This window comes from Lacerta agilis, chromosome Z (assembly GCF_009819535.1).
Source record: "Lacerta agilis isolate rLacAgi1 chromosome Z, rLacAgi1.pri, whole genome shotgun sequence".
Lineage (NCBI taxonomy): Eukaryota > Metazoa > Chordata > Lepidosauria > Squamata > Lacertidae > Lacerta > Lacerta agilis.
The window spans coordinates 43,470,166-43,497,803 of NC_046331.1; the positions used below are offsets into that span (position 1 = coordinate 43,470,166).

Here is a 27,638-nt window from a genome sequence, read left to right on the forward strand (position 1 = left end):
TGTGCATTAACAATCCAGAGTAAGAGATATGGGGCAGATACCAACAGGAAACTACCCTCCTCCCCTAGTAAATCTCGTGTGTGTGTGTGTGTGTGTGTGTGTGTGTGTGTGTGTGTGTTCGTGTTCTTGTTACCACCTTGTCAGGATTTGTTTTTCGATCACAAACTTCGGAACCAAGCTACTTTGTGGGCTATACACAAGACATATCAGCTTCACTGCTGGAGGAAGAGAACACTGGGGGAAGAGAGTGGTGGTATCTTCAAGCACAGAGTGTCTCAGGCCTTCTCAGAAAAAGTAGAGCAGTGTTTTTCAACCACTGTTCCGCGGCACACTAGTGTGCCGTGAGATGTTGCCTGGTGTGCCGTGGGAAAAATTTGTTTATTTGATTCCTATTCAAGAGAATTACTTTATATATAGTCAATATAGGCACAGAGTTAAATTTTTTAACATTTTCTAATGGTGGTGTGCCTCGTGATTTTTTTCATGAAACAAGTGTGCCTTTGCCCAAAAAAGGTTGAAAAACACTGAAGTAGAGATCTGGCTGCCACTTCCAAGAGATGCAGAAAGGAAGCAGCAGGTTCTCCCTCTAGTGACCAAAACCCAGAAATACACAAGCCCAAGAGACAGAGGAGATGCCACACAAGATGAAAAAGGCTTAAAATCCCTTTTAATAATGCATTCCTGTAACAATCTTCAGACAAACTCAACCTGTTAGTGGACGATTACAACTCAGGTTCACATAAAGTAAGTCTCATACTTCTACACAAGACAGGCAAAGTTAGGGTTATACGAACAATTGTTTCAACTTGAGTCTTCAACAGGAAACTTTAATTTGTCCAATAGATTGTACTTTTCTACCAGTAAAAAAAATGTTTTGTTTTTTAAAATGGTACAACACATTGAATAAGTCATCTCCATATCACCACCACCACTAACCTGGCCCTCCTGGCTGCACCAGTGAGCTACAATAAAGGAAAAAATGGTCCAGAGGAGAAAAGTGAAAAGCTACAAGTTTATTCTTTAAAAAAACTATTCCCCCGTCCCCCACATGATAAGCCGTTTGAAGCTACAGACATTTACAGACTCACAGGCCCTGCTCTACTACTCTGGAAAAATATATCCAGAGAGCTGCATGAAGGCAGAACAGGCCTCCAATGGCAGCTGAGTTAGCTGGGGGCTGAACCTGTGTTGTGGTGCTTGGGAATGGGAGAGACGTCAAGGTCCTAACCTGGCCTCTCACACTACACAGCTAGTGAAGCCTCCTGGGATCCATTTTCACATTGCAATTTTGAAGGAATGCACCTTGTGGCATCGACTAAACCCTTTACAAATCTGGCTGGGTGCCCTTTTGCCATGGCCAGACCCCAGATGCCCAAGGGAAGCCCCTAAGGGTTGTCCCGATGGAATGGGCAGGAGACTGGACACGCCTCCCTCCTCATTTAGTATCGGCGACGCTTGTTCGGGCCAAAGTCCCCCCCAGGAGCTCCTCTGTTGAATCCCGGTGTGTTTCCTCCCATAGTTCCAAGTCCTTCCATTGCAGCGCCCTGGCCAAAGCGATCAGCGGGTGGCGGTGGAGTCTTAAGGAAAGTGAGGAGGGAAAGAAGCTTGGGTTAGAAACATACCTCAAGACTGACTGTAACTGTACAGACCCCATGCAACCTCCACTTAGTATGCTCTTCCCTCCTCCACCAATAGCCATTATGGGAGAACCACCAGGGCCCAAGAGGGCTTAGGAAGTACACATTAAACTGTGCACCAAAGCAACAGCACCTGAGTTCTCTCTGACTTCCAATCCCTTTTTGTTTTCTGTCATGTATTTTTTGGCAAAGATTGGAATAAAAATGCTTTTCAGTCTCCAAAACAGAGCACAGAGCAGCACAAGGAGACGGGATAATGGGTACAACTAGAGGCATGCAAGGGTACCAATGCCACCAACATGGCACTGCCCGTTTGAGTCATCTGAAGGCACTGGCATGATGGCAATGTACAGGCAAGGCATGAAAAAAAGCAAGTGCCTGCACTGTGCTTCAGCCTCCACGGCTGCTCTAAACACAGGAAGCCACCCCACTCTGCACTCAATACAGCTTTATTTATTAAAAAAAAATAAGCTGCCATTCTGAGAAAAACTCGCTCAGTATGTTTTTCTCATTTAAAAACATACTACTTCAGCAGCAATACAACTTCTCCAGGACACCCACACTAGTAGCTGATGCAAACTACTGTGCTGGACCACTTAAGCGCACACCTGCTTGGGTCTTTTGCCTTGTTCTTAAACAAGCATGCCCAGAAGGCGGGTACCTCATCAACTACCCTGCCTGACACTGTCTCTGCAATGTGTTTGAGACATGAAGACTCGATTAGTTTCTCCAACCCACCACAGCCAAGACAAAAGGGATTGTACTGCTTAGTAGCCTTGTGGTGTTTAGGGAGCCACCCAAACAGGCCAGGTCTTGTGGCACAGGGAAACTAATGCTAGGAATCCACCCCAGTTAGGTTCATCCACGCAACAAATGCACAGCTGCAAAGTTAAGAAAAGGGGAAACACATGGCTTAGCTTCTTTGCTTCAGCCCCCTGCCAAGCCATTAGTTGAATTATGTAGCTAGCTGGCTAGCTGATTCAAATCAACTTACAAAGAGAGAAGATGCTCATGCAGATCCTTGCCTAGATCAAGGGTTTTGCAACCCAACCCTTCAAGCCAAATCCTGCCTAATTGCACTTGGTTGACCTTACCATTCCCATGGCTCCATCAGGAATCATTGGCCCAGGACCAGCTGCAGGTGGTGGCCCTGCTGGAACACTGGTGGCTCCCATCGTTCCTCGGTTGTTCATGCCTATCGCACCTGAGGAAAAGCAAAGATCCTCTTGGTCTGTATACCCCTGAGGGTTAAGTGGCCACTGAAAGCTCAGCTCCCTTACTGCACATATTCCTGCTGGTGAATAGCACCCGTGGCCCACCCAGAGCTCAACTACCTGCTAACTTAGGAACCTGCAGCCACCACACAGAACAGCTGATAAAGCACAACCCAACCCAAAACATTTACAGGAGAGGAAAAAACACTTGCAGCTTACCTCCCATACCCATCTGTCCCATTCGCATATCTGGAGGCTCCCTCTGAAACAGACAGACAAGCTTGCCTCAGACAACATCACAACACCTCCTTCTGGTAGGGCACATGAAAGAAGCTTCTTTGTGCTACTGCCCAGGCCAGAAGGGTTAGAAACTGTATGAACTGTAGAAACTGACCCTCACCACCCCACCAGGTGAAGCAAGACCCCTACCGCATCAGGGAAGGCCCCCTTAAATCCTTCTTGCCGCCTCATCATCTCTTCCTGCTGCCTCCTCATCTCTTCCTCACGGCGCCTGCGTTCCTCCTCTTGCCTGCAAGGAAGGCTCCCATATAGTCACACCAATTGGAGAGCTATCAAACAATTCAGACTTGCTTATGCACAAGCTACAGATGCTCTCAGACTCTTCCTGGCAACAGCCATGCCCCTACACAGACCTACCAATTACCAGAACAAGTCAAGTAAATTCACAGACAGGCGTGACTCATTCCCTGCTCACCTGAGTTCCAGTTGTTTACGCTTCTGCACCTCCTGGTTGTGCAGCTCCTCCATTCTCCTGAGTTCTTCCTGGCGCCTCATTAAGTCTGGAAAAAACATCCACAGGGGTGACAGGTCAGGGTACCTGCACTACCTGCTCCCAGCAAACTGCAAAGGCCATCACCATCCTGCTTCTCACCTTGCCTCATGAGCATGACCTGATGCTCATGACGAGCTGCCTCCATTTCCATCTCCAGCTTTTCCCGTGCTTCTTTGATGTTGCGGTCCACTTGCTCTTGCTGCTGCTTTTCCATCTCAATCAGGGCCTTCCAACGCATTGCATACTCATACTCAAAGGAACCAGGCTGTGCAAAACGGGGAGGTTGCTCACGCTCCCTGCAACAGCAAGGTGGAAAAAATCCAGTCATTTAGGAGAAGGCAACTTGAGTTAGTGAGTCACAGGACTGGGGTCAAGGCAGAAAGTAAAGTTTAGAGGCAAGCAGCTTGCATCATGAATGTTTCTGAGGACGTGAATCAAGCTTAGAGAGCTACTAAGTTGCTCAAGTTTGCTTTATGCATCCTACCACTATGCTTAGCAAAAGCCAAGAAAACAAGGTGAAAAAACACTTGCATGCTACTTTATGTTACATTTTTTGTTTCTGGAAGCCACTTTATAGAAATTGGCTTGAAAAGCAGTAATAAATCCATTTACATACCTCATGTTGGGAACGCTGTGGGTTTCTGGGTTGCGCTCTGTGCCGAACCCAGAAGTACTGGAATGGGTTACTTCCGGGTTTCGGAACATGCGCAGAAGCGCTGAATCGCAACCCACGTGTGCGCAGATGCGATGCTGCGGGTTGCAAACGTGCCTCCCGCACGGATCACATTCGCAACCCAAGCGTCCACTGTAATAACAATGGTATTTCCCATAAAAATGTAACTCTCTGCAGATGAACTGAGTGACTCTTCAAAAACCCTTGTTCCCCCTAAGAAAGCACCACTTCTCCTCCTTCCACGGGGTACTTACTTGTGATATTGTTGGTTTTTGATGACAAGTTTTTCTGGCAGTCCCTCTTCATCATCATACTGATCCATGGGCTCCACAGTCACAGGTCGAGGGAACCTGGCAATGAAAATTGTATCTAACTAAATAAATGCCAACCTCTTTAAAGGCCAAAATGCAAGAGCTAGCAGCAGCCTTTGCTTAGAGTACAGGCTTAGGCATGATAGGGCCTTCCTTAGCATAGTTACCAACACTCTTTCCCTGAAGCTGAATGCTGCTGCCTCCTGGGAGCAATAAGGACTCCCAGGTGAAAAACAATGTTCAGAGATAAGAAACACTAAAGCAGCACAAGAGAGACCTGAGATTCTGCTGTGGCCAGCAATCCATAATACCTTTGATCCAGCCTTGCAAATAATGTTTGACTGGGCAAACCACCATGTGTCCTGTGGTGCTCAAAAAGCATCTCTTATAAAGGTATGAGCACCAAATGTAGAGCCCACAATTTTCTGGTTGTAGTTCTTGTTCTACCAGCCCTGTTCAACATAAGCAATGACTGGTGATGAGTAAAACTGCAATACTGTATTTCTTCATTTAGCTCTGTAGACATAGATAGAGAACATCACTTAAGATTCACGCCCACTGAATAAATGCACTCTTTATTGCCCTCTACCGGTAAGACACACACACACACACACACCGCCCTAAGTCAAAGACCTGGTTTCTTTTATTGTACTTACAATAGTAAATTAGAATTAACTTACGTGGTTAACAAGAAGGAACCCTCACTACATCTGTCCAGGGCTTTTCTAGCAGCCGGCTTTCCAGAAAATTCTACAATGCCTTTTCCAGAAGGTCTGCCTCTGTCATCCACAATGACCACAGCCCTCTCCACTTGGCCAAACATTGAGAAGGCCTCCTCCAGAAGCTCATTGGACACAAACTGTGGCAGGTTTCTGACAGTCAGCGAGGCACTGTGGCATGCAAAGCGCACACGCAACTGCTTCCCACGCAGGGGCATGTTGTCCAGCTCCACCTTCGCAATCTCAGCCAGAGTCCGAGTTTCCTGGAGACAAAAAGCACACATGCACCACCCATTAAAGCTCACCACACTAGAATTATTTCAAGTGGGTAAATAATCCATCAGCTCACTGCTACTGGACCAAGCACCTCCCTGAAGAGGCAAAAGGGGTGGGCACTCCTTAACAAAGCACATATTATGGGAAAAACAATTTTATTCCCAAAGAGAGTGGAGTGGAGAGTGTAGGGAGCCCAGCAAAGAGAACACTTTGGCATTACAAATAGCCAGGACTTATGGACCAATGGGAAAGACTGTGGCAGGTGAACATAAAATTTACAGCCTGTTACAATCTAGAGAAAATGTCTTTAACGTGATGTACAGGTGGCACCAAACACCGGAAAAATTGGCCAAAATGTATAGAAATAGATCTCCTTTATGCTGGAGGTGTAATAAAGAAAATGGGTCTTATAAACATATGTGGTGGACATGTCCTAATATATGTGTTTATTAGAATGACATTTATGAAGAACTCAAAAAATTGATCAAGTGTACATTCAAAAAAAGACCAGAAATGTTCTTATTAAGTATTTTGCCAGAGGAAAACAAACAAACAAACAAACAAACAAACCAAAAAGAGTATTATGTATGTATGGGATAACAGCAGCCAGAATTTGGGTAGCTAGAAATTGGAAGAATAAAACTCTACAGAGTATAACAGACTGGCAAAATCTAATGTTAGAATATTTACAGTTAGCAAAGACAACCGGAAGAATAAGAGGACAAATGATTCAAATTGTGTGGAAAGAATGGAGGGTGTTTAAAGAATATTTAATGAGTAATGGTATAAACGGAATCCTAATGGCAGATTTAGACTGAACCTACATACAACCAAGATGAGAGAAGAATAAGTAATTAAGTAATAAACAGAAATACACAACTGTGCATTACTGTGAGAATAATTGGAAGTTGTTTTTAGCAAATTGATTTTTTGTTTTTTTCTATTATCTTGTTTTGCTTGTATCAATTTCTAATGCATGTTTGTAGATTGTATGTGATATATATGTTTCTATTATTTTTAAATAAATAATTTATTTTTTAAAAAAACAAATAGCCAGGACTTGAGAGAAGAGATGAAAATCAGGGAACCGATGAATGCATGACTTTCATGGGAGAGCAGATCCAAACAGTCTTGAGAAAAGAAGAGAGCCCAAGATTTTCCAACTGGACCTTTTCATGTGTGACATTTAGGGCACACACTTGTAAGCTGCTCTTAAAAATACAGCATTCCTAGCACCTCAACACTGGAGTAACAACAATTAGCAGAACAGAGTGGGAAAGTACTATGTGGCATAGGATCTGGGATGCAAAATAAATCCTTTATACATCAAACTTTGGGAGGGATCCAAAATCAAGGACAAGGAAAAGAAAAGAAAACCAGATACAAAATTCATTATATTCACAATCCATTATTTGTTGTTGTTGCTCTTTAAAAAATCTGCTTTGTTTACAAATAACTAGATATTGCCATTAAGGTCTTACATAATCTCACGTGTAGATGAAGTTACTACCGGTAAGAATTTCAAATGGCAGCATTTTTCACAGGAGATTAAATCCACAGGCCTTCTAATATACAGTACCTTATTTTCTGAGTTAATTTTTTAGCAATTACTATGGACCAGATTTGATCATAAATCTTTATCCAACTCCTCTAAATATTTTCTTTTCCTTACAATAACCATCCTGGCAGCCAGCAATATAGATATATATATATAAAACCAATTATTTATCCAAACAGTTTTCATTTGGCTCATCCCATATCACCATGAAAGATAATGAAGGGTTAGGTACCAATTCTTCACCACCTCTCCAAAAGCTGTCCCTGAATGATATTCCCACCATAAGCATAAATGCATGCCTTTATTTTTTGCAGCATAAGTACTTTGGGGAGAGATTGGGGCTTATATACGATAAGATCACTAGTGTACAATGCCACCGAAAAAATATATTCACAGTAGATTGTTGAATCCTTACTGAAATTGATTTTATAGGCGTCTTGTTCCATATTCTTTCCCATTTTATAGGCTCAACATCATAATCAGAATCCTTTTCCTAACATTTTATAAACTAAACCTGTTAGATCATGTCTATTTTTAAAAATATTTTATAAATGTGGATGATATGTCATTTGGTGTTAAATTTATGTGCCAAAATCTGGTGTTTAAATGTTATTAAACAGCAAGTTAAAAGAAAGAACTAATTCAGCTTACTGTAGAGAATTTACCTGTCCAAGTTCAAACCAAGGGTGAATATTTAATATTTATGCAGTTGTACTGTTCATTCTTTATTTTAATGCTTCTAAATTATAAGGTTTTGATTAAATAAAATTACTGTAACAAGTACTTAAGACTAGGCCTTCTTCCTTGACTGAATTAGCCATTTTATTACTTTTGTATTTTTTAAACAACTGATTTAAAAAATACAGAATATAAACCAGCTCATCATTGCCCTCCCACCTTGATATATTTCCTTTGACACATTATGTATGGTTGAAGATCAAGAGTTTGCAAATCTCCTCTTCCTCAGTTCTAGAAATACCAGTTTGGAAGCAAGTACAGACTGAGAAGATTAACAGTTCAGCTCTGCCAGCATTGCAAGTTCAAAAGCCTATGGACAGCAGCCACCAAGAAAGCTCTCAAGAGCTTCTTCATCTCTTTACATACACAGCTGGATGTTCCATGTGTGGAACTCAGCTAGAACTGGGCAGCTAGGGATTCTGGAGCTACCGGGGAATCAACTAGCATAATCCATTAAGCTTGCATGCCATAATGATCACTTCCTTAAGGAAGACGTTCTGCTTTCTGCCAGTGAAACACAGGTCCCCCTGTAAGCAACTGGTTTTCTCACAACCCCTATAAAATTCCAGGACCAGAGGCATTAAGGATTATTCTGTAAGTCTGACTCAGAAACATCACCCAGGAGTCTGCTTCCACAAAAGGAAGTGCCACATGCAGCATTCACAGTGCACACAATATGAAACCATGCACTGGCCATTCAAGCCCATGTGGCTAGCATTAAAAGCAGCACTACTTTCGCCAAGCGAGAGGAATCCTTAGCACACCTATAGCCACTCACCAGCCTGATAAAGCCAAAGCCTTTGTCCTTATGAATGAAGACTTCTCCAGCCTTCCCATATTTTTCAAACAGCTTCCTCATCTCTTCTTCTGTGATATCAGGGGGCAGGTTCCCCACAAACAGGCGACTTCTCTGTGTGAAGGTCTTTTCGCCAGGTTTTCGGAAATTCTTCATGTCAATTGTCAGGCCTTCATCTGAGGGGAATAAGGTACAGAATCGCTCTACAAAATTGGGGGAACAAACGCTGAGTGTTAACACATTGAAAAGCACAAAGGTCAGAACATTCACCAAGTCTCCCAACACACATCCAGTCTTAACTATTTTAGCAGCAACTGCAGGTCAACACAAGTCGGAGGCCCTGGGAGTTGAAGAGTCAGGCCCATAGCAACCTTTGCCCTGCGCAGATGAAGGATATGACCCACTGACTGATAATGCAAAGCCAACTGCAGGACAGCCAGAGCACTGCAAATGCTGGAAGGATAGGTCCAAAACAAAGATTTTTAGCAGCACTTACATGACAGTGCTGGTAGGAAGCTTTCCAGCACACAGCAGCAGATGGGAGAGTAGGGCTCCAGATACAGCCTGCAAATTTACAATCTGGAGGAAGCAACTCAAGATACGATCAAACAGCAATGCCAGTTAGAACACATTATCCATTCTCTTAATAGACTGATCAGAATCAAAGCCCAACACCAGTCTTTCTGGGTGTTTGAAGGAGGGCACATATTGCTGTGATGGAAAAAGGACTCAATCATTAAGAGGTGAGAAAGTGCTCAGTGGCAAGAGGAACTGCAGCAAATGAAGAAGCGAGCATCCAAGTCCAGTTGTAGAAAGGAAGCCATACTGTTCATTAAGTGCAGAAAGAAGCAAACCATCTTAGAAAGCAACAAAATCAGCCACAGAAGCCTAAGTAAGCTAAGCCATGTCTTCATTCACCATTTAGCTATACCTATAATTCCACATAGCCCTGAACTCCTAGCAATTTAAGAATAATCATGCATTCTTAGGCCACTAGCAACCAAATCATTAAGTTATGCCAGCTTAGTTTGCAAGTCACATTAAGGATTTGAAGTATAAGCAATCCTCTTGTGCTGAAGGGATTTGCTGTTAATGCTAATATTGGGAAAGGGGGATACACTCTATTAAGAGTCAAGACAAACAGTAACCTCTGGTGACCTGAGGCAGACATGTTAATCACCTATCTAAAGTTGCAAGAAATCACACCAGATCTGGTTGAAAAATTCCAACCTCATATATGCTTTCTGTGTCACTGAACTTGTTCTCACCAGCCTGAGAATTTCAAACCAAGTTGTGATTCAATCATGCAACTGACCAACAGTAACTTTGAAAAGACACCTGCAAGTACACACTGAACAGAATATTTCTAGAGCACACAGTGGTGACCAGGTCCAAAGGAAGACTAATACCCTGCACTACCTATAGGGGATCTAACCATATGACTATGACATCTCCAAAGATATGTTACCCAAGGAAGCTGCCACTCACTTTGGTTGTTGGCCTGCTGTCCATTAGCTGGGGGAGGTTGTTGTTGCTGCTGTTGCTGTTGGTGCTGATGCTGCTTCCTTGGAGTGTGGTTTTGCTTCTCCATAGCGAAGCCCTTGTTGCCCTGCATCTTCAAACCTGGGAGGGGGGGGGGAAGAATTAAATATAAGTACCATGAACCCACAACCACAGTGTCAGATCACACATTTTTCTTCTCACAAGATCAGGGGTTCAAATACTGGCAACTTCTGTTACCAATGATCTTGGCTGATGGAGTTAGAGGTTGGGGACTGTGTGCCTGGTACTTTGGAGAGCTGCTAACAGATCCTATCCAGTGGGTGGCAGCTTTGTTTGCTCACATATGGAAGCAGCCTCAAAGCTCAGGGGCATAGTATGTGCTTTGCTTGCAGAGGGGTCCACTTTTACTCCTTGGCTTCACCAGCTGAGAACTGCTCTCAAGTCATAGGGCTAGAAAGAGACTATGGGAAGTCACTAATAATAACAATAATGATAATAATAATAAATAATAAATTATTTATACCCCAGCCACTTTGGGCGACTCCCAACAGAATATTAAAAACAAGATAAAACATCAAACATGAAAAACTTCCCTAAACAGGACTGCCTCAGATGTCTTCTAAAAGTTGGATAGTTGTCTATTTCCTTGATATCTAATGGGAGGGCATTCCACAGGGCAGGTGCCAGGCCCGCTGCCTGGTTTTCTGTAATCTCACTTCTAGCAGTGAGGGAACCGCCAGAAGGCCATCGCAGCTGGACCTCAGTGTCCGGGCTGAACAATGGGGGTGAAGATGCTCCTTCTGGTATACTGGGCTGAGACCGTTTAGGACTTTAAAGGTCAACACCAACACTTTGAATCAGGTTGGATTTGATTTAAATCAAACTGATTTAAATCACTAGTCAGTAAGGCTCAGGGTAGATTTAAATCAAAAAAATCTGATTTAAATAAAAAAATCAGTTTTTTTTATTTAAATTGGATTTTTTAAATTTAAATTCATCCTGAGCCTTACTGACTAGTGATTTAAATCAAATCCACCCTGCTTTGAATTGTGCTCAGAAACATACTGGGAGCCAATGTAGGTCTTTTACGACGTGTTATATGGTCTCGGCAGCCACTCTCAGTCACCAGTCTAGTTGCCGCATTCTGGATTAGTTGTAGTTTCTGGGTCACCTTCAAAGGCAGCCCCACGTAGAGCACATTGCAGTAGTCCAAGCAGGAGATAACTAGAGCATGCACCACTCTGGCCAGTCTGCGGGCAGGTAAGGTCCCAGCCTGCATACCAGATGGAGCTGGTAGACAGCTGCCCTGGACACAGAATTGAACTGCGCCTCTATAGACAGCTGTGAGTCCAAAATGACTCCCAGGCTGTGCACTTGGTCCTTCAGAGGCACAGCTACCCCATTCAGGAGCAGGGAGTCTTCCATACCTGCCCACCCCAATCCCCCAAAACAGTACTTCTGTCTTGTCAGGATTCAACCTCAATCTGTTAGCTGCCATCCATCCTCCAACTGCCTCTAGACACTCACTGCCTTCACTGGTTCTGATTTAAAAGAGGTAGAACTGGGTATCATCCACATACTGATGAATACCCAGCCCAAACCCCGGTGATCCCTCCCAGTGGCTTCATATAGATGTTAAAAAGCATGGGGGAGAGGACGGAACCCTGAGGCACCCCACAAGTGAGAACCCAGGGGTCGGAACACTCATCCCCCAACACCACTTTCTGGACACAGCCCAGGAGGTAGAAGCAGAACCACTGTATAACAGTGCCCCCAGCTTCTCTAGACAGTTCAGAAGGATGTCATGGTCAATGGTATCAAAGGCCACTGAGAGATCCAGAAGAACTAGGAAACAACTCATCGAGCAGCATGACCAAGGCAGCTTCAGTCCCATGATGAGGCCTGAATCCCGATTGGAAGGGATCCAAATGGTCCGTATCCTCCAGGCGTGCCACAGGTCTGGGAACATTCCCTCAGAGGGAAGCATTCACCACCCCACAGAGCCCATCGCCCAAACCTTCCCGGCTCACTTTTATGAGCCAGGATGGGCAAGGTTCAAGGAGACAGGTGGTCAGTTCACTCATCCAAGCAGCCTGTCCACATCCTTGGAGGTAACAGATTGGAGTTGATCCCATGCAACTTGACTATATAGGAGTCTAGCACTCTCCGGCCCCAGCCCTGCTCCCACAGTGGAGACTACCTCTTTCTGAATCTGAGCGACTTTATCTGCAAAAAACTTTGCAAAATCACTGCAGGAGATCTTGGGGTCCTTACCAGGCCCCAATGGCAAAGGCAGTTCCATTAGACTGTGAACCACCTGAAAGAGTTTCCTGCTGCTGTTTCCTGCAGATGCAATAGAGGCGGTGAAGAAGGTCATCTTCACCAATGCTGTCTCTAACCCATGTTCGGTCTGATTCAGAATGAGTTTTCCCCTACCAGTGCTCTAGCCGCCTCAGCAATTGTTTCATCGCCCTCAGCTCTGGAGAAAACCATGGGGCTGTCTGGGCTCCATGCAATAGGAGAGGGAGTTTCAGGACCAGACAGTCAATAGCCCTGGTTAACTCTACATTTCAGCGGGCCACTAGGGAATCAGGTGAAAGGCCGTCAACATGGGATAAAATGTCCCCTATCACTCTCTGGAAACCATTTGGATCCATTAAGTGGTGGGGGTGGACCATCCAAATTGGTCCCATCCAGCACCGAGCTAAGCAGGCAAACAACTGCAGTCCAGACAGCAGAAAACAGCAGTTTGGGTTGATTGGCCATATCTCAAGCAGGTCCAAAGTCACCTGTGTGGCACACAAGAAAGCTCTGCTGGACTGGCATTCTATCTCTTTGCAGTGGAGAACGAGATACCTCTGGGAAGCTCACAGGGCGACAACCCTCTCCTACTATTGTTCCCCAGCAACTGGCATCCAATAGGCATACTGCCTCTGGTCCTGGAAATCATACACAGCTTATTATTGCTAATGACCAATGCCACATATCTCCTCCTTTGCGAGTTTTCCCATTCCTCATCTGAAGCAACCTACCTCAGCAACCGTCATAACATCTTAATGCCATGCCAAGTTCCGAGTTTCACTATACTGTACAGTACAGATATGTGAAGAAGTCCTTCCTTTTGCCTGTGCTGAATCTTTCATAATACCGTTTCACTGGGTGCTGCCAGGCCAGGCAACTTGCTAAAACGATTCCCCTGCAGGTGGTTTCGGGCTACTGACTCGCCTCCACGGGAGCAGCTGCCCGGAAACACCCAGGGGGGCTCCAGGCTGACAAAGGCAGCGCTAGCAACACGAAGGAGCCAACGAACAAAAAGCCCTGCTGGACCTGGCCCAGGTCCCCTACTCCCCACACCGCCGCCGCCGCGCGCAAACAGCAACCCTCCAGCAAACTTGCTCCTTCATAAGCACGCGGCCTCCTCCGATTCCGGGAGGCGATGCCACTACTCCGCGGAAACCTCAGGACGGGTCGCTGAACAAAGCCCCAAAATACATAATGAAAACAATAAGCAGGCAAACCAATAGCCCTTCCATCTCCAATACACACACACACACACCGCCCCACCTTACTACTACCACCGAAAGCTTTCCCGACGGCCCCATCCGCCCAGAGAACCCAGAAAAGGCAACGGACAGCCTGCCCCCCCACGGATCTCGCCCCCCCCCGGAAATGCTTCCGCGGTCCAAACCCGGAGGCTGCGTCCCTTCGCCGCGCACGAGACTTCGCCGACGGACCTCCGTTCCTCGGAACCGGGGGAGTCGGGGGTGGTGGGTCCGAGCCGTTCCCTCGGGTACTTGGCCCGGCAATCGGGACAGGGAGAAGGTAGCGCCGACTTCTTCCAAACCCCTGGAGAGAGAGAGGTGGACGGAGCGAGAAGATGGACAAGGGGTCTTTTGGGGTGGGAGTGGGGAATCTCAGACCAGGCGTGAGGGGGAGGTAGCCCGCGCATGCGCTCACTCACTCGCTCGCTGCTTCTTCCTTCACCTCAGGCGGCGGCGAAGAGGCCCAGCGGCGCTACAGAAGCCCCGGCCTAGATTTGTCCGCCTTTGCCGGCAGGTGCCTTTCTTCTCCTCTGCCCCCGCCTCGTCCCTCAGCCGAACTTCGGCTCACAAACGCCGCGCCTGCTCGCCCGCCGGCCGGCCAGCCAGGCAGCCTCGGCCTCCTCACCTCAGGAAAAGCCGCTGAGAGGAACGAGGGAGGAGGAAGAGGAGGGAGGGCCGCCAAAAAGAAGCGGGGGGAGGGGAAAAGGCGCGCGCGGCCGGAAACCGTTCGCCCGTGCTTGCTGTGCTCGCCCCGCCCTCTGCCGCCGAACTGATTGGCTGACGGGGCTCTGGCGGGCACTCGCTGAGTGGCCACTGCCGACGCCGGTCGGAGGCGTTCGCCTGGGCGGAGGCGGGCCCTCGCGCGTCCTATTGGCCGTCCTCCTCGCCCTCCCGCAGCCCGCGCAAACGGCAGCCAATGGCGGGCTGAGGGGCGTTTTAGGTTCCCCCTTCTCTGTGCCTCTCTCCCACAGCAAGGTTTGGGTGAGAGGGGAGAAAGGGACAAAGGGGGCAGGAAAAGGGGAGGCGGTGGGTGGCTGGAAATGTGGAGCGAGCGTCATGACGGCGCCGCGGGGCCTTGCGCAGGCGCGGTAGAGAAAGGCGCTGTTCCTTAAAGCGACAGCGCCGCGGATTTTGGTCGGTCTGCAGGGGGCGCTGGAGCGCGCTCTTGCGTTAAAGCCCCTGCCTTTTAAGCTATGCATGTTCAAATACGTACTGTGCATAAGCGTGGGCGGGTGGAACTCTTCTCCACATGATGCCCAGGAGCAGCTGCAAAAATGTGCTAGGTTTGGCAATAGGATTGTGCGCACCGATTCTGTGCATTATTTTTTTCCACTTAAGAGTGAGGTAAGTGCGGTTTAAAAACTCAAAAATGCATAAAATAGTAGCAAGAAAAACAGTACCTCTGTCCATTGTTGGTTTTCGGATGGTGGTTTACAGCCCAGTATTCATTGCATCTATATCCCACTTTTTCCTGCAAGGATATCATGGTGGCTCACACCACTCTCAATTAATCCCAACAGCAACCCTGTGAGATAGGTTAGGCTGAGTGGCCCAAGGTCATGCCCAATGAGCTTCATGTTCAAGTGGGGGGGGGGGGTTCAGACCCTGGTCTCCCAGGTTCTGGTCCGTCACTAACCACTACACCGCCCTGTCTCCCCTAGAACGTAACAATGTATGCCTATACTTGCCATCATACATAATGCAAAAATTGGAACAGTTGCGTAAATGCAGTTATTATAAAAAGGAATGCATAATTCAATATGGATGGATGGATGGATTCAGCTAACCCGGTGCGCCAGCAGAGAGCAGTGCAAGGACTCCTGCTAGAGCGACTCGTCTTCCCACCTTAAAGTAATAATGCGTAAAATGCAGCAAGTGTTTACTTGGAAGTAAGGCATGTGTTCAGCCTGGCCCATTTCCAAGTTATTGTGTGGGATTGCTATTTTACTCTAGGGCATGTTTCTTCACAAATCTCACAGTACGTTGTAATAGGAAAGTTACTACAGAGTACAGTATAAACAAAAACAAATACATAGTGGAAATAAAAGCAAGTTACTGTAATACAGTAGTTCTGTTGGGTAGAGCATGGTGCTGATGACGCCAAGGGTGCAGATTCAGTCCCCCTACGGAACAGCTGCATATTCCTGCATTTTTAGGGGGCAGGATTAGATGATCCTTAGGGTCCCTTCCAACTCTACTATTTTATGAGTCTATGATTCTGTGCTTTGATAGACAGCCAATATGTGAAGAGATGTTTTTAAAAAGCACGTGGCAGGATATTGTTAGGAGAGTCTGCTTACCCAGACATTATTGAGAAAATGTCAAGGATGTTTGTGCTGGGAAAACTCGGCCTTGAGACAGGGCACCTTGTACTTCTGCCTGATAATGCAGGCTGGTTTTTCCTCTGAGAATGTGAGTTACTTTCTACACATGTGTAAAGCTAAGGTGAGGGAACATCTGTGTAATTTTTAGGCCTGTGAATTCCACTTTTGTGGGTTCCCCAGCAGCCGTTGTTGTTGTTGTCGAGGTGAGAAATGCAGATAATAAGTTTTCAAGAGGGAGGAAGAGGAGACAAGCAGTGCTGGATTGTGAGTCAGCGGGTGTGAAGTGTGGGAAAAATTCATGAAGGCACAATTTTTAGTGGACTTTTATGTTGTTACTGTAGCACTATGCAATAATGCAAGCTTCCAGGTTAAGCTGAACTCTTCAGCAGGCCCAATGGGAAAATAACATTTTGCGTATGTAGACAACAATACTGCACTGCAATCCTGTGCATAGTTACTTGGAATTTAGCTTATTGATCTGACTTATTTCTAGGGATCTGTGCCTAGGGGCACGCTGCATAACTCACTAAGGACTTCAATATTTTAGTGGCTTCAGAATATGGGATACCTTCCAATCTTCTCCCCATTACACTAGAATATACACTGACTTGTTACAAGCTAAATACAGGAGTAAGAGCATCTGTAGCCATCATTTTTACAAGTACTTAAGATTGTGCTGTTGCCTCATTCTGCTTGATAAGCTTTAGTGTAATATTAAGCCTATGTATGCTTCCCCCCCCAAAAAAATGCCAATACAAGGTATGTATGCATTTATTTATTCATTCATTCATTCATTCATTCATTTCCCCATTGGTTGGTTGGTTGTAAGATGATTTCCGTTGCCTTGGATAAGATAAACTCACTACCACCACCACCACCACCAACTAATAATAATAATAATAATAATAATAATAATAATAATATTGTCTCCATTAAAGAAGAGGTTGCTGGGGCTCACTCTCTTCTCAACTTCGTGACAGCCAGCACTTTTGAAGGAGAAGGGACAGACATAATTTGAACCCAGGACCACCAATGCTAGGTGGAAGTAACTAGCCAGTTGGATTCCAGCAGGGCTTTGCAGGACGTGGCCTTACCTCTCCACCCCTTTTGCAAAGAATAGTCAGACCCCTCCAGGGAGCCATTCGTTATGTTAAATATGCCCATGGATAGCGTATTTGCCTCGATCATTGTACCTTTGCAACAGTCCCACCAGCACTGGCACCACCAGCACTCCTGAAGCCTGATGACCAACTGTGGTGCCCAGAGCAACTGCAACTGGCCCGCCTTGGAGGATGCAAAACCTGGGCTCCCAACACTTTTATTGCCAAAGGCTTGGATGCATTGGTCAGTGGGATACACGAGTAGCCAGGTGACAAGCATTCAGATGGACAGGTGCAGCACAGGCTAAGCACGTAGTGTGGTGTCGCCACTTGACATTTCCCAAAGGTCCTTTTCTGAAGATCACAGTTGTTTACATGGTGGTTGTTCTGAGCCACATGACTGGGAAAGCAAGCTGGCACCCCTTTCAGCAGATCTGTTTGCACCAGAGCAGCCTCTGTATCCTTGGTGATGGAGGCAGGCTCCACAAGGCCAGCTCACTGTCTGCTCTGTCCCCAGGCACCTTCATGGAGGGGGAGGGCTCTTAGCCAGACATTTGCTGCAACCCAGTGCTTGGGGTGTCCAGTAGCACTGAGGTGGGCTACTCCCATGACTGTCTACTTGGCCCCTCCCCTAGACATGGATCAGTGTCTTCCAGCCTGCTTGGCCCCCTCCCTGAGATCCAGTCTCTCGCAGTTCCATTCTCATCCCAGTCCTCCTCCCACACTGGCCAGTCCTATCAAGAGGTCTCCACAGGACTCATGACATCACCCCCTTGTCCAGGTGTTCCCTGCAAGTCTCCCTCTCTCTTCAGGGCACAAGCCTGGGTAGTGTGTCTGGAGGTCCTGGGCTGCCCAGATGACAAGACCCCCCTTTCAGCCTCGATTATGTGGTCCAAAGGAAATGAAAGCAAGATGTTTGACACCAGCTGGGCTGCAGGAGTTGCCAGAAGGAGGCCTACAAGGTGCCATTCAACCCACCTTAGGGACTCCAGATTTCTGTAGCTTTACTCCTTAGCCTTTTCTTCTCCCAAAGATCCCACAAGACAGTGGAGGTTTAGGGTCAGAGTTTTTCTTCTTCAAGATCTTCTACCTTCCCAGGTGGAGTTACAGGTGGGTAGCCATGTTGGTCTGCCATAGTCAAAACAAAACAAAACAAAAATTCTTTCCAGTAGCACCTTAGAGAACAACTAAGTTTGTTTTTGGTATGAGCTTTCATGTGCATGCATACTTCTTCAGAACTTCTTCGTATGCATGCACACGAAAGCTCATACCAAGAAGAAACTTAGTTGGTCTCTAAGGTGCTACTGGAAAGAATTTTTTTATTTTATTTTGTTTCTTCCCAGGTGGATGAGCCCCATCTGCCCCTCACTTCCCTCTACATGCAGAAACTGCCTTCTTGACCACTGGGCCCACTATTGGACTTGGACTCAGCTGGAGCCTGTCTTCGCTTGGAGGGTTAGTCCCTAACTCAACAAGGGCTTGAGACCCACTGGCTCCCCTCACCTGGTTTAGCCGGCAATCAAAGCTATTCTGAGGGTGTGGCCGCTGCCGCATGCGGACAACTTATCAGAGCCCTAGGCGAGAGCTCAGTGCAGGGTGGGGACCAAAGGTGGACAAACTACCCTGGAAGCAGTACAATGTGTCCCCCACCAGAGATACTGCCCCTGCCCTAACGCTCCATACACCCCACACAAGTCCTAAGACTTGAGCTTCTCTGGATAGCACCCATAAAATGAAGAGTTGTCTGCACATCGTCCGGCAGCTGCCATAACTTGTCTTTGGGCCCATAGCCTTTCCAATGAATTATTGTTATACCTGCTCATCACACCAACGCCCCAGGGCAGGTTACAATAGTTGAAACACAATGCTATGTTTAACACAACTTAAAATCATAAGAATAAATTGGCAGGTTGGTTGCCATCTGTCTGTCTCAGGAGACAATGTAAGAGTGCCCCATTGGGGTTGAAGTCCAACTGTTGAAGAGTTACAGCACTTGCTGTGGCTGCAGAGATCAATACAGGAGAGGCATGTTTTGCTGCAGATAAAGGTGTCTGGGTGTGCATGAAATAGGAAAAATATCAGGGAGAATTCTTGCCAATGCAATTTCCAGGTTACCAGGTATTACCAATTACCAGGTTGCCAGGTAATGCGACCAAGCTGAACAGGCATAGGAGCCAGTTCCGTAACCCCCAGCCACTCTGGGTGGTTTCCAATGCATATAAAAACATAATAATATGTCAAACATTAATAACAGCCTGATCCAATACAAAAAAAACTCACAATGTCTTTAAAATAAACAATTTATATCAAATTAATCAATATTCAATAATACATTAGAATCTAATAGTAAACAGTAAAATTAAATAGCAGCAAATAATACTTAAACAGTTTACATTTATCATTTGCAATACAGAATTACTGAACTATAATCAATAAAAATAACTGTACGTCATAAACCAGGAAACATACAAAATCATGTAAAAATATCAAATTGAGAAGCAAGGGCATGTGCTTTTCACATCATATTTCCTTGGGGTGGGGTGGGGGCCAGGATGTTCCACAGATGTTGGCAAACTGCCCCCCTGCAGAATATGGGCCTCCTGCCTGCCCCTGCACTGCTGCCAGCCCTGCCACCACATCTGACTCTCGCCCACAGGTACACCTACACTGCTGTCACAAAACCCCACACACTATGTCTCTCAAAACAAATTAAACTGATCTGTAGAAAACACAAAAGAGACAATGCATGTATTTTTGTAAATGACGAAATCTTAAATAAAAAGGTTTTTTTTTTTTACAAAAAACAAAACAAACAAACAGCAGGGGCAGATCTGCCGCCTAAGGTCACCCAGTGAGCTTCATGGCTGAGTTGGGATTTGAACCCTGATCTCCCAGGTCCCACACTTTCAGAATAAAAACTTACTTGTGCCACAACAAATTATTTATTGCTAAGAAATACATCGGAAGACATTGGAAGACCGTCCTCAGTATCACACGATGCTCTTGCTCTCATTTTGAAAAGATATCTATCCACATTCCACAAATAATAAAAAATATTTTGATACTATACTACACTGTTTAAATGTTTCTTTGATTGTGCTTAAATCTTCCTGCCATGCTTCCTATCCTTTCTAGTGCCCAGAAGACAGAAATGGGATGACCTTAGCAGATTGGATATCTGGTTCCAAACTAGAAAAATGAATTTCAAAAGGGACAAATGCAAGGTTCTACACTTAGGCAGGAAGAAGCAGCTGCACAAATATAAGATGGGGGGGGCACTTGACTTGCCAGTAGTACATGTGACAAGGATCTAGGGGGTCTTAGTGGACCACAAGCTGAATATGAGTCTACAGTGTGATGTAGCAGCAAAAAGACTAACACTATTCTTGACTGCATCAACAGAAGTATAGTGTCCAGATCAAGGGAAGTAATAGTACCACTCTATTCTGCCTTGGTGTCTTGAACTGGCAGAACAGTGGGAAAAGGATCCTGGTGAGGGGTGTAACCATGACTGGAACCCACTGGGGCAAGCTGGGGATGGGAATGGAGAAGTTGGGGTTGTGGGAAGTACACACAGGGTGACAGAAGAAGGCGAGGAGATGGGGGTCATTGTGCAGGGACCAGAAGATCAGGAGCCAGAGAGGTCCCCGCCTTCATGATCAAGGTGGGCTCTGAGACATAGGGAGCAGTGGGAGGTTACGCTCCGGGAGGCTGAGTCAGGCAAAAGCTCATAGCCCAGGTGGGCTTTCCTCAGCTACAGTAGGCTCAGAACAGGTGAGGGTCACCTACCTCATCAAGCCCAGATGCTGCAATCAACATGCAAAGTATAAAAGGGAAGCAGAGTTGAGGTTCTGGGTCTGCTCTGCTGCTGATGCTGATGGACATCGGCTTGGATGCTCCAGGACCTCTAGGGGCTGTGCTTTGGGTTTGACTCTGGACTGTGTTTCCTGACTGCTGGACTTGGGACTTTGCTTAAGTGGATTGACCCTCGGACTGTGTTTCCTGACTAGGGTTGCCAGGTGTCCACTATTTGAGTGGACAGTCCACTTTTTTCACATTATGGTCACTATTTCCCCCCACAAAATATTGGCATTTTTTAATTCAGAAGCTTTATGATGAAATGGTATTTTAATACGTGTTAAAATGTTTGTAAGAAAATATATAATTTATTTTAATTTAACACACACACCCCGCTTGTCCGCTGTTTTTTGGAAGCAGACCTGGCAACCCTATTCCTGACTGTTAAACTTTGGACTTTACACACTGTACACGCCAGTGGGACTTGCCTCCAGGTAGGCTGAGGGTACAGGACATTTGTTCAGACCACACCTGGAATACTGTGTCAAGCTCTGGGCACCACAATTTAAGAAGGATGTTGACAAGCTGAAATGTGTGCAGAGGAGGGCAACCAAGATGATTGAGGGTCTGGAAACCAATCCTTATGAGGAACGGTTGAGGGAGATGGGCATGTTTAGCCTGGAAGAGACAGCAGATAGGATAGCCATCTTCAAATATCTAAAAGGCTGTCACATGGAAGATGGAGCAAACTTATTTTCTCCTGTTTCATAGAGTATGACCCGAACCAATGGCTTCAAGTTACAAGAAAGATTCTGACTAAACACCAGGAAGAACTTTTTGACAATAAGAACTGTTTGACAGTGGAGCATACTTCCCTAGCAGGTGGAGGACTCTTATTCGTTGGAGGTTTTTAAGCAGAGGTTGGATGGCCATCTGTCATGGATGCTTTAGCTGAGATTCCTGCATTGCTGGGGGTTGGACTAGATGATGCTTGGATTCCCTTCCAACCCTAAAATTCTGTGCTTCTCCTCCCACACCAGTGTGGCGCCCCACAGCTCTAACCACTACACCACACTGGCTCTCAAATAGGATACAGATTAAAACTAAGTCAGTCTAATGAACTTTCCCAGCCTGCTCTGGAGATGTTGGGGATTGAACCTGTGACCTTCTGCATGCAAAGCACATGCTCTACTGCCCAGCCATGGCTTTACTCGCACCCACCTCCTGCTTCACAACCTTGTGATGCTGGGGAATCTTTTATTGTACCCGAAGGCTGCATTCTTTTCTGGGCAGCCTTCCAAGGGTCACATGCCAGTTGCTGGCAGGTAAAGCATCATTTACAAGAATGGGATCAGTTAAATAGGATAAAGGAGTGGAGCCATGAGTTATTGTTATTTTCTTCTGAACAGGATGGTTTTTATTCACCCAACTCTCTGGTCTTTCGTTATGAATATGATAAGCGAAAAGCATTATTAGCACCAAGGACACACTCCAGTCAGGCCAAAACGTTCAGGATGTGAAGCAGGAGCCATAGAGGAGTGTGGCCTGGGAAGAGGTTCACGGGGTCATAGGGCGAGGCCTGAATGGCCACATTTGGCCCCTGGACCTCCTCACTCCTGGCCTCCTTTATCCTATTTAACTTATCCCATTCTTGTAAATGATGCTCCTACTTTTCCAGCCTGCCCCATCTCACTCACCCACCCTCTAGGCATCACACAACAGTACACGTGGTCTGTCTGGGAACCTCCAGGAAGATATTGCTACTTGCAGGTGCAGCTTCCAAAATGCGGCACCATCAAGGGCCACACATAGTAAAAAGCCCCTCCATGGGTCTCTTCCATGCATTGGGCCTTCATTCCCATTGTTGTCAGGATTGTTATTACAGTACCATGACAAGCAATTGCTATTCTACTTTTTTCATTGGTTTCCCCCTCACTTTCCTTACTGCAAATAGCTAAGGAGTTTAAAAATGGTTCTTGAAGCAGGTTTGTTGCGCAGAAGTGCCCAATCCATTTCAACTGTGCGATGTGACTTTCCACGTATGCCACTGAACCCCAAGTGAAAAACAGAATCATTCTGGAAGTGACCTGGGGTGTGCATGGCCTCTATAGTGCCAGGACTCTGTTTATGCAGGTATGTTAAATTTTCTCCAGGCCTCTTGAGAGCCCCCCCCCTCCCCTGGCAACCGTTTTAGCAGAGCCGTGGGCTTGCCAGAGCTCTAACAAGGCCTCGCTGCAATTCAAAAGGCAGTTTGCATAGCTCTGGAATGTTGCCGCCAAGAATCCACAGTGCCATTTTTCCATGTTTGTTGCAGCATTTCCCCACATCTGTGCATCTGCGCATGCTGCAACCAGGAGCCTGCTCCCTTTCCAGTGTGCGTTGGAGGCTGGTGGTTGAAAACAAACCTCTCCGGAGAAAGCAGCAGCAGGAAATGCACGCCTGGAGGCCATCGCAACAGGAGGCAGGAGAGGCCCCAGCAAGGAGAAAACCTGGAAGCAGAGGGGAGGGGTGTTGAGGAATGCATGGGAGGCGGGGGTGGAGGTGGGGGGGGGTAGAGACAGCCATTGTGGAGCTTTCAGTGCTGCGTGCTTGTGGCATGTCTCCTCTCTCCTTCTCCCCGCTGCAGCCCCTCGAGGATAGGTAGCATGTCTCTCTTGTGTATCCTGCACCCAGAATTGTGAAAGCTGCAGCAGGGAGCAAGAGGCACACTTCTGGAGGGGTGTGTGTGAAGGTGAAGCTCCTGCTGATGAAAAAATGATGTGCACGTGCAAGTGATTTGTGTTGTGTGCACCCTTGGTCCGGCTGCTGCTGATGCCGCTGCTGCTGTCTAAACAGAGGCAGGATTCTGTTGCAAGCAAGAGTTGGCCCTTGGCCATGTGGTCCTTGCTGCAACAGGAAAAGGAGTCTTCCCAGCTATGCGGAGACACCTTGAACCCTCTGGCGTGCCACGTTTGAATCAATTCTGTCCTCTACAGCGTCATAACATCCTCTGGAGCGGCTGCCAAGTCCTTTCAGCAGCACGGCAAATCCCATCTGGCTTGTGTGCATGAGATAGCTTGGAAATGGGCATAGCCAACTTGGAGAGCAGGACTCCCACGCATTAGCTTAGACCGGTCCTGTTAAAGGGTGTGTGAATGCCAGTCAGTCTGCCCAAAGAGCCATACAGGGGTGTCCAGCAGGGCCCCTGCAGGGAGCTCTCTTAAGGTACCCGATTCTCATGAGAACGGGACAGAGCAGCAGGCATCCTTTATTCACCAAGAGCTGTAAAAAAATTGGGACAGATAGCAAGCTGCAGAGAGGTGGGTTTTGAACTCTGAACTTGCAATAAATCCTTTTGGTACTTACATCTGCTGAGCAACCGATGCACATTATTTATCAGCTGCACGTTGCAGTGATTGAAAGAAACCTGTCAAAAGCGAAAGCCAAACTCCTGAGCAGCCCAGGTCTATGGTACAAGTAAGATGGTTACATACCTAACCTCAGAAAGCCTTACAAACAACCCTGTATTACATATCAACTGCTTAGATAATAGTGGCATAGAATTACAGAATTGTAGAGTTGGAAGTGACCACGGGGGTCATCCAGTCCAACCCCCTCGAATGCAGGAATCTTTTGCCCAATGTGTTGTAAGAGTCTTCCCCAACATGGTACCCTCCAGATGTTTTGGATGATAACTCCTAGTCCCAGCCAGTTCTGGTCCAAAACTTCTGGAGGGCAGCAGGTTGGCAAAGTCTTCTATGTGTTTACCCAGAAGCAAGTCCAAGGGGGCTTAATCCTAGTGTGTATAGGATTGCAGACTTTTGCTGTGCTACAGATGCTTTCATCTAGTTCGTGGGTAGGCAAACTAAGGCCCGGGGGCTAGATCTGGTTCTATCGCCTTCTAAATCTGGCCTGTGGACAGTCCAGGAATCTGTGTTTTTACATGAGTAGAATGTGTCCTTTTATTTAAAATGCATCTCTGGGTATAGGAATTCGTTCTTTTTTCTTTTTCTTTTCAAGATATAGTCTGACCCCCCACAAGGTCTGCAGGACAGTGGACCGGCCCCCTGCTGAAAAAGTTTGCTGACCCCTGATCTAGTTGGTGTCAATGCAAATATGTAGCGGTGTGGTTCAGTGGTTAGAGTGTGGGACAAGGACCTGGGAGGCCATGGTTCAAATCGCCACTCAGCCATGAAACCCCCTGGATGACCTTGGGCCAGTCAGTATCTCTCAGCCTAACCTACCTCACAGGGTTGTTGTTAAGGTAAAATGGACTGGGGGAGAAGTGTATATGCCACCTTGAGAAAAAGTGAGATATATGTGTAATAATAAAATAAAGTAAAGGTTTAATAGCAGATTAAGTTTCCAGGATGGACTCACCCTTTCCCTTCTGCAAAGGTAGAAAGCATTGTGAGGACACCAGAAATGATCAGAGGTATAGCATGAGCCACAGCTCAATGGCAGAACATCTGCTTTGCATGCGGAAGGTCCCATATTTAATCCTTGGCATCTCTGAGTAATACGGGAAACGTCCCTGCCAGTCAGTGTACAATACTGAGCTAAATAGATCAATGGCTGTAGAAAGTTTAGCTGGGTCTTAAAGTAAGGGTCACTGGAAAAAAAACCATCTGTTGAGAAGATTAGGAAGGCAATGCAATTTTCTCAATCTTGGAAATATACATTACAGTGGTACCTCAGGTTACAAACACCTCGGGTTACAAACACTTTGGGTTATAGACTCTGCTAACCCGGAAGTAGTACCTCGGGTTAAGAACTTTACCTCAGAATAAGAACAGAAATCATGTGCCAGTGGAAGCAGGAGGCCCCATTAGCTGAAGTGGTACCTCAGGTTAAGAACGGTTAATTACAACAGGGGCCATATATTGTCATTGAACAGGCAGCAGCTTTAGAACAAAAAGAACAAAAAGAAAAAGAAAAAAAAGAGGGATATTAAAAATTTGCAATTATATACTGCCTTTTGTGCAAGAAGCTTAATGTGGCACCATACTTCCCCCCCCCTGCCCTTCCCACTTTTACTCTCACAACAATGCTGTGACTTATGTTAGGTTGAGATAAGGTGACTGACCCAAGGTCACTTGCCAAGCTTCTTTGCAGAATAAAGATTTCAAAATGAGTTTTCCAGGCCCTAGAACCAAAACTCTAACTACTACTACACCTCTCTCTTCCAGAGTACAGCTAGGTTGCAGAATTTTAGGTGGTGTGATCCTGCGGGACTTGACATCGTTCCGCAGGGCCTGCAAGATGGAGCTGTTCTGCCTGGCCTTCAGTCCGGGCCCAGTTTGACCCCCCCCCCCTCTATGGGACCCTGTAGGTTACCTCTTTGGCCCTTTTATCAGCTCATGTGGGACCAACATGGATAGCAGGCCCTGATGAATACTTGAGGTTCCCGACCCCTATGGTTGCAAATTGTGGGCAGTCATTTAATTTTATCTTGATTCCAATTTTTAAGTTATATTTTAATCAATTGATTGTGTTTTAATGTATTTGATATTTGATGTTAACCGCCCTGAGCTCAGTCTTGGCCGGGGAGTGCGGGGTATAAATAAAAATTTACTTACCTACTACTTACTATACTTGCTTACTTACTTGCTTACTTACTTAAATGAGAGGGGAAAAATACAAAACGAACAACCAGTGCTTATACACGTACCAGTTACCAATTGCTTTTTTGTGAAATTATTAATACGTAGGCAGTGGATATAACTGCAGGCTGGAAAACTAGCAGTAATACTTGTATGTATTAGACAAGCATGAAAATGGCTGCACGCTTCTTGTATATGACCACAGCCAAATAGAAACTGATGAGGAATGTCAGGGAGCATCCATCACTTTTACCGTTCTTCCCCAAGGAAAAGCACCTCAACCGAGTCTCCTTTTTAAAGAGAAAGAGAGAGAGAGATTCCTGTGTATAACTAGGGTCAACAGGCTGTGTGTGGCTTCCTTTCCTACCGTCCTGACGGGTTGTGCCTGCTGCTGTGGGAAAAGTGATGGGGCTGGGCTTGGGCTTGGGGGTTGGAATTCCTAGCCAGAAGTCCCATGGTATAATGTCAGTGACTGAGACAGCCTTAGATAGCTTCAGCTGCAGGCACACCATACATTTCAAGTGTACGGCTTCTCCCAAAGAATCTTGGGAACTGTAGATTATCAAGGGTGCTGGGCTTTGTAGCTCTTTGCATGGTTGCCTGCAGGTCCTAGGATTGCTTTTTTTGTGTGTGTGGGGGGGGGAGAGCAAAGGTGCTTTAAATGTGTGGTGTGTATGCAGCCTTCCTAATGGTTCACTTCACTCCTCTCCCGCTGGGTGGGTGCATGGCTGGTGGTAGTGTAGGAAGGTGCCTGCATCTACCTAGCAATTGCCCAGTGGTGTTGTTGTGGGTGGGAGAGCACGCTCTCCTAGCAGGCCAGTGCTCTAAAGCAGGCAACACCAGTCAGGGCTGGATATTCAGCTGACCTAACCAAGTGAGGTAGTTACCACGGTATTAAGGTCGCCCACCCCACCACAAGGGAGACCTACAGTGTAAAATGAAGAAGGCAGAGAAGCAGCCGTGTCCTTTTCCCACTTAACGGATGTGAATGATGCACAAGAGTGCCACTTGCAGCTATAGGGCTTTGTGGAGCAATGGAATTAAGAACATAAGGGGTGTTCACTGAAAACATGA

General features: G+C 46.3%; 1 protein-coding gene across 4 annotated transcripts; it reads right to left on the minus strand.

The window, feature by feature from the left end:
* Positions 1 to 647: 647 nt before the first annotated feature.
* On the minus strand, positions 648 to 21,002 carry NONO (non-POU domain containing octamer binding). Of its 4 annotated transcripts, none has more exons than XM_033137026.1 (11): positions 20,974 to 21,002; positions 10,204 to 10,338; positions 8,698 to 8,918; positions 5,309 to 5,610; positions 4,572 to 4,667; positions 3,744 to 3,940; positions 3,567 to 3,651; positions 3,281 to 3,380; positions 3,071 to 3,113; positions 2,732 to 2,841; positions 648 to 1,577 (listed from the first exon to the last, which is right to left on the minus strand). In XM_033137026.1, exons 2-11 carry the CDS (start codon positions 10,328 to 10,330, stop codon positions 1,440 to 1,442), a joined length of 1,419 nt encoding a protein of 472 aa, XP_032992917.1. In that variant the 5' UTR covers positions 10,331 to 10,338; positions 20,974 to 21,002; the 3' UTR covers positions 648 to 1,439. The 4 variants fall into 4 exon arrangements, with proteins under 4 accessions (XP_032992917.1, XP_032992921.1, XP_032992916.1 ...); XM_033137030.1 differs by lacking the exon at positions 20,974 to 21,002 and adding an exon at positions 14,176 to 14,479 and having other exon boundaries at positions 8,698 to 8,891; XM_033137025.1 differs by lacking the exon at positions 20,974 to 21,002 and adding an exon at positions 14,176 to 14,477.
* Between the last annotated feature and the right edge of the window lie 6,636 nt (positions 21,003 to 27,638).

Bases quoted from the DNA above. Each gene is read 5' to 3' on its own strand.
- NONO (XM_033137026.1), bottom strand. From the start codon at position 10,330: ATGCAGGGCAACAAGGGCTTCGCTATGGAGAAGCAAAACCACACTCCA. The intron at 3,941-4,571 runs GTAAGTACCCCG...TTGCTGTTGCAG, and splicing joins AAAAACCAACAATATCACAA to GGAGCGTGAGCAACCTCCCC. The intron at 3,381-3,566 runs GTGAGCAGGGAA...CCTTCCTTGCAG, and splicing joins CGTAAACAACTGGAACTCAG to GCAAGAGGAGGAACGCAGGC.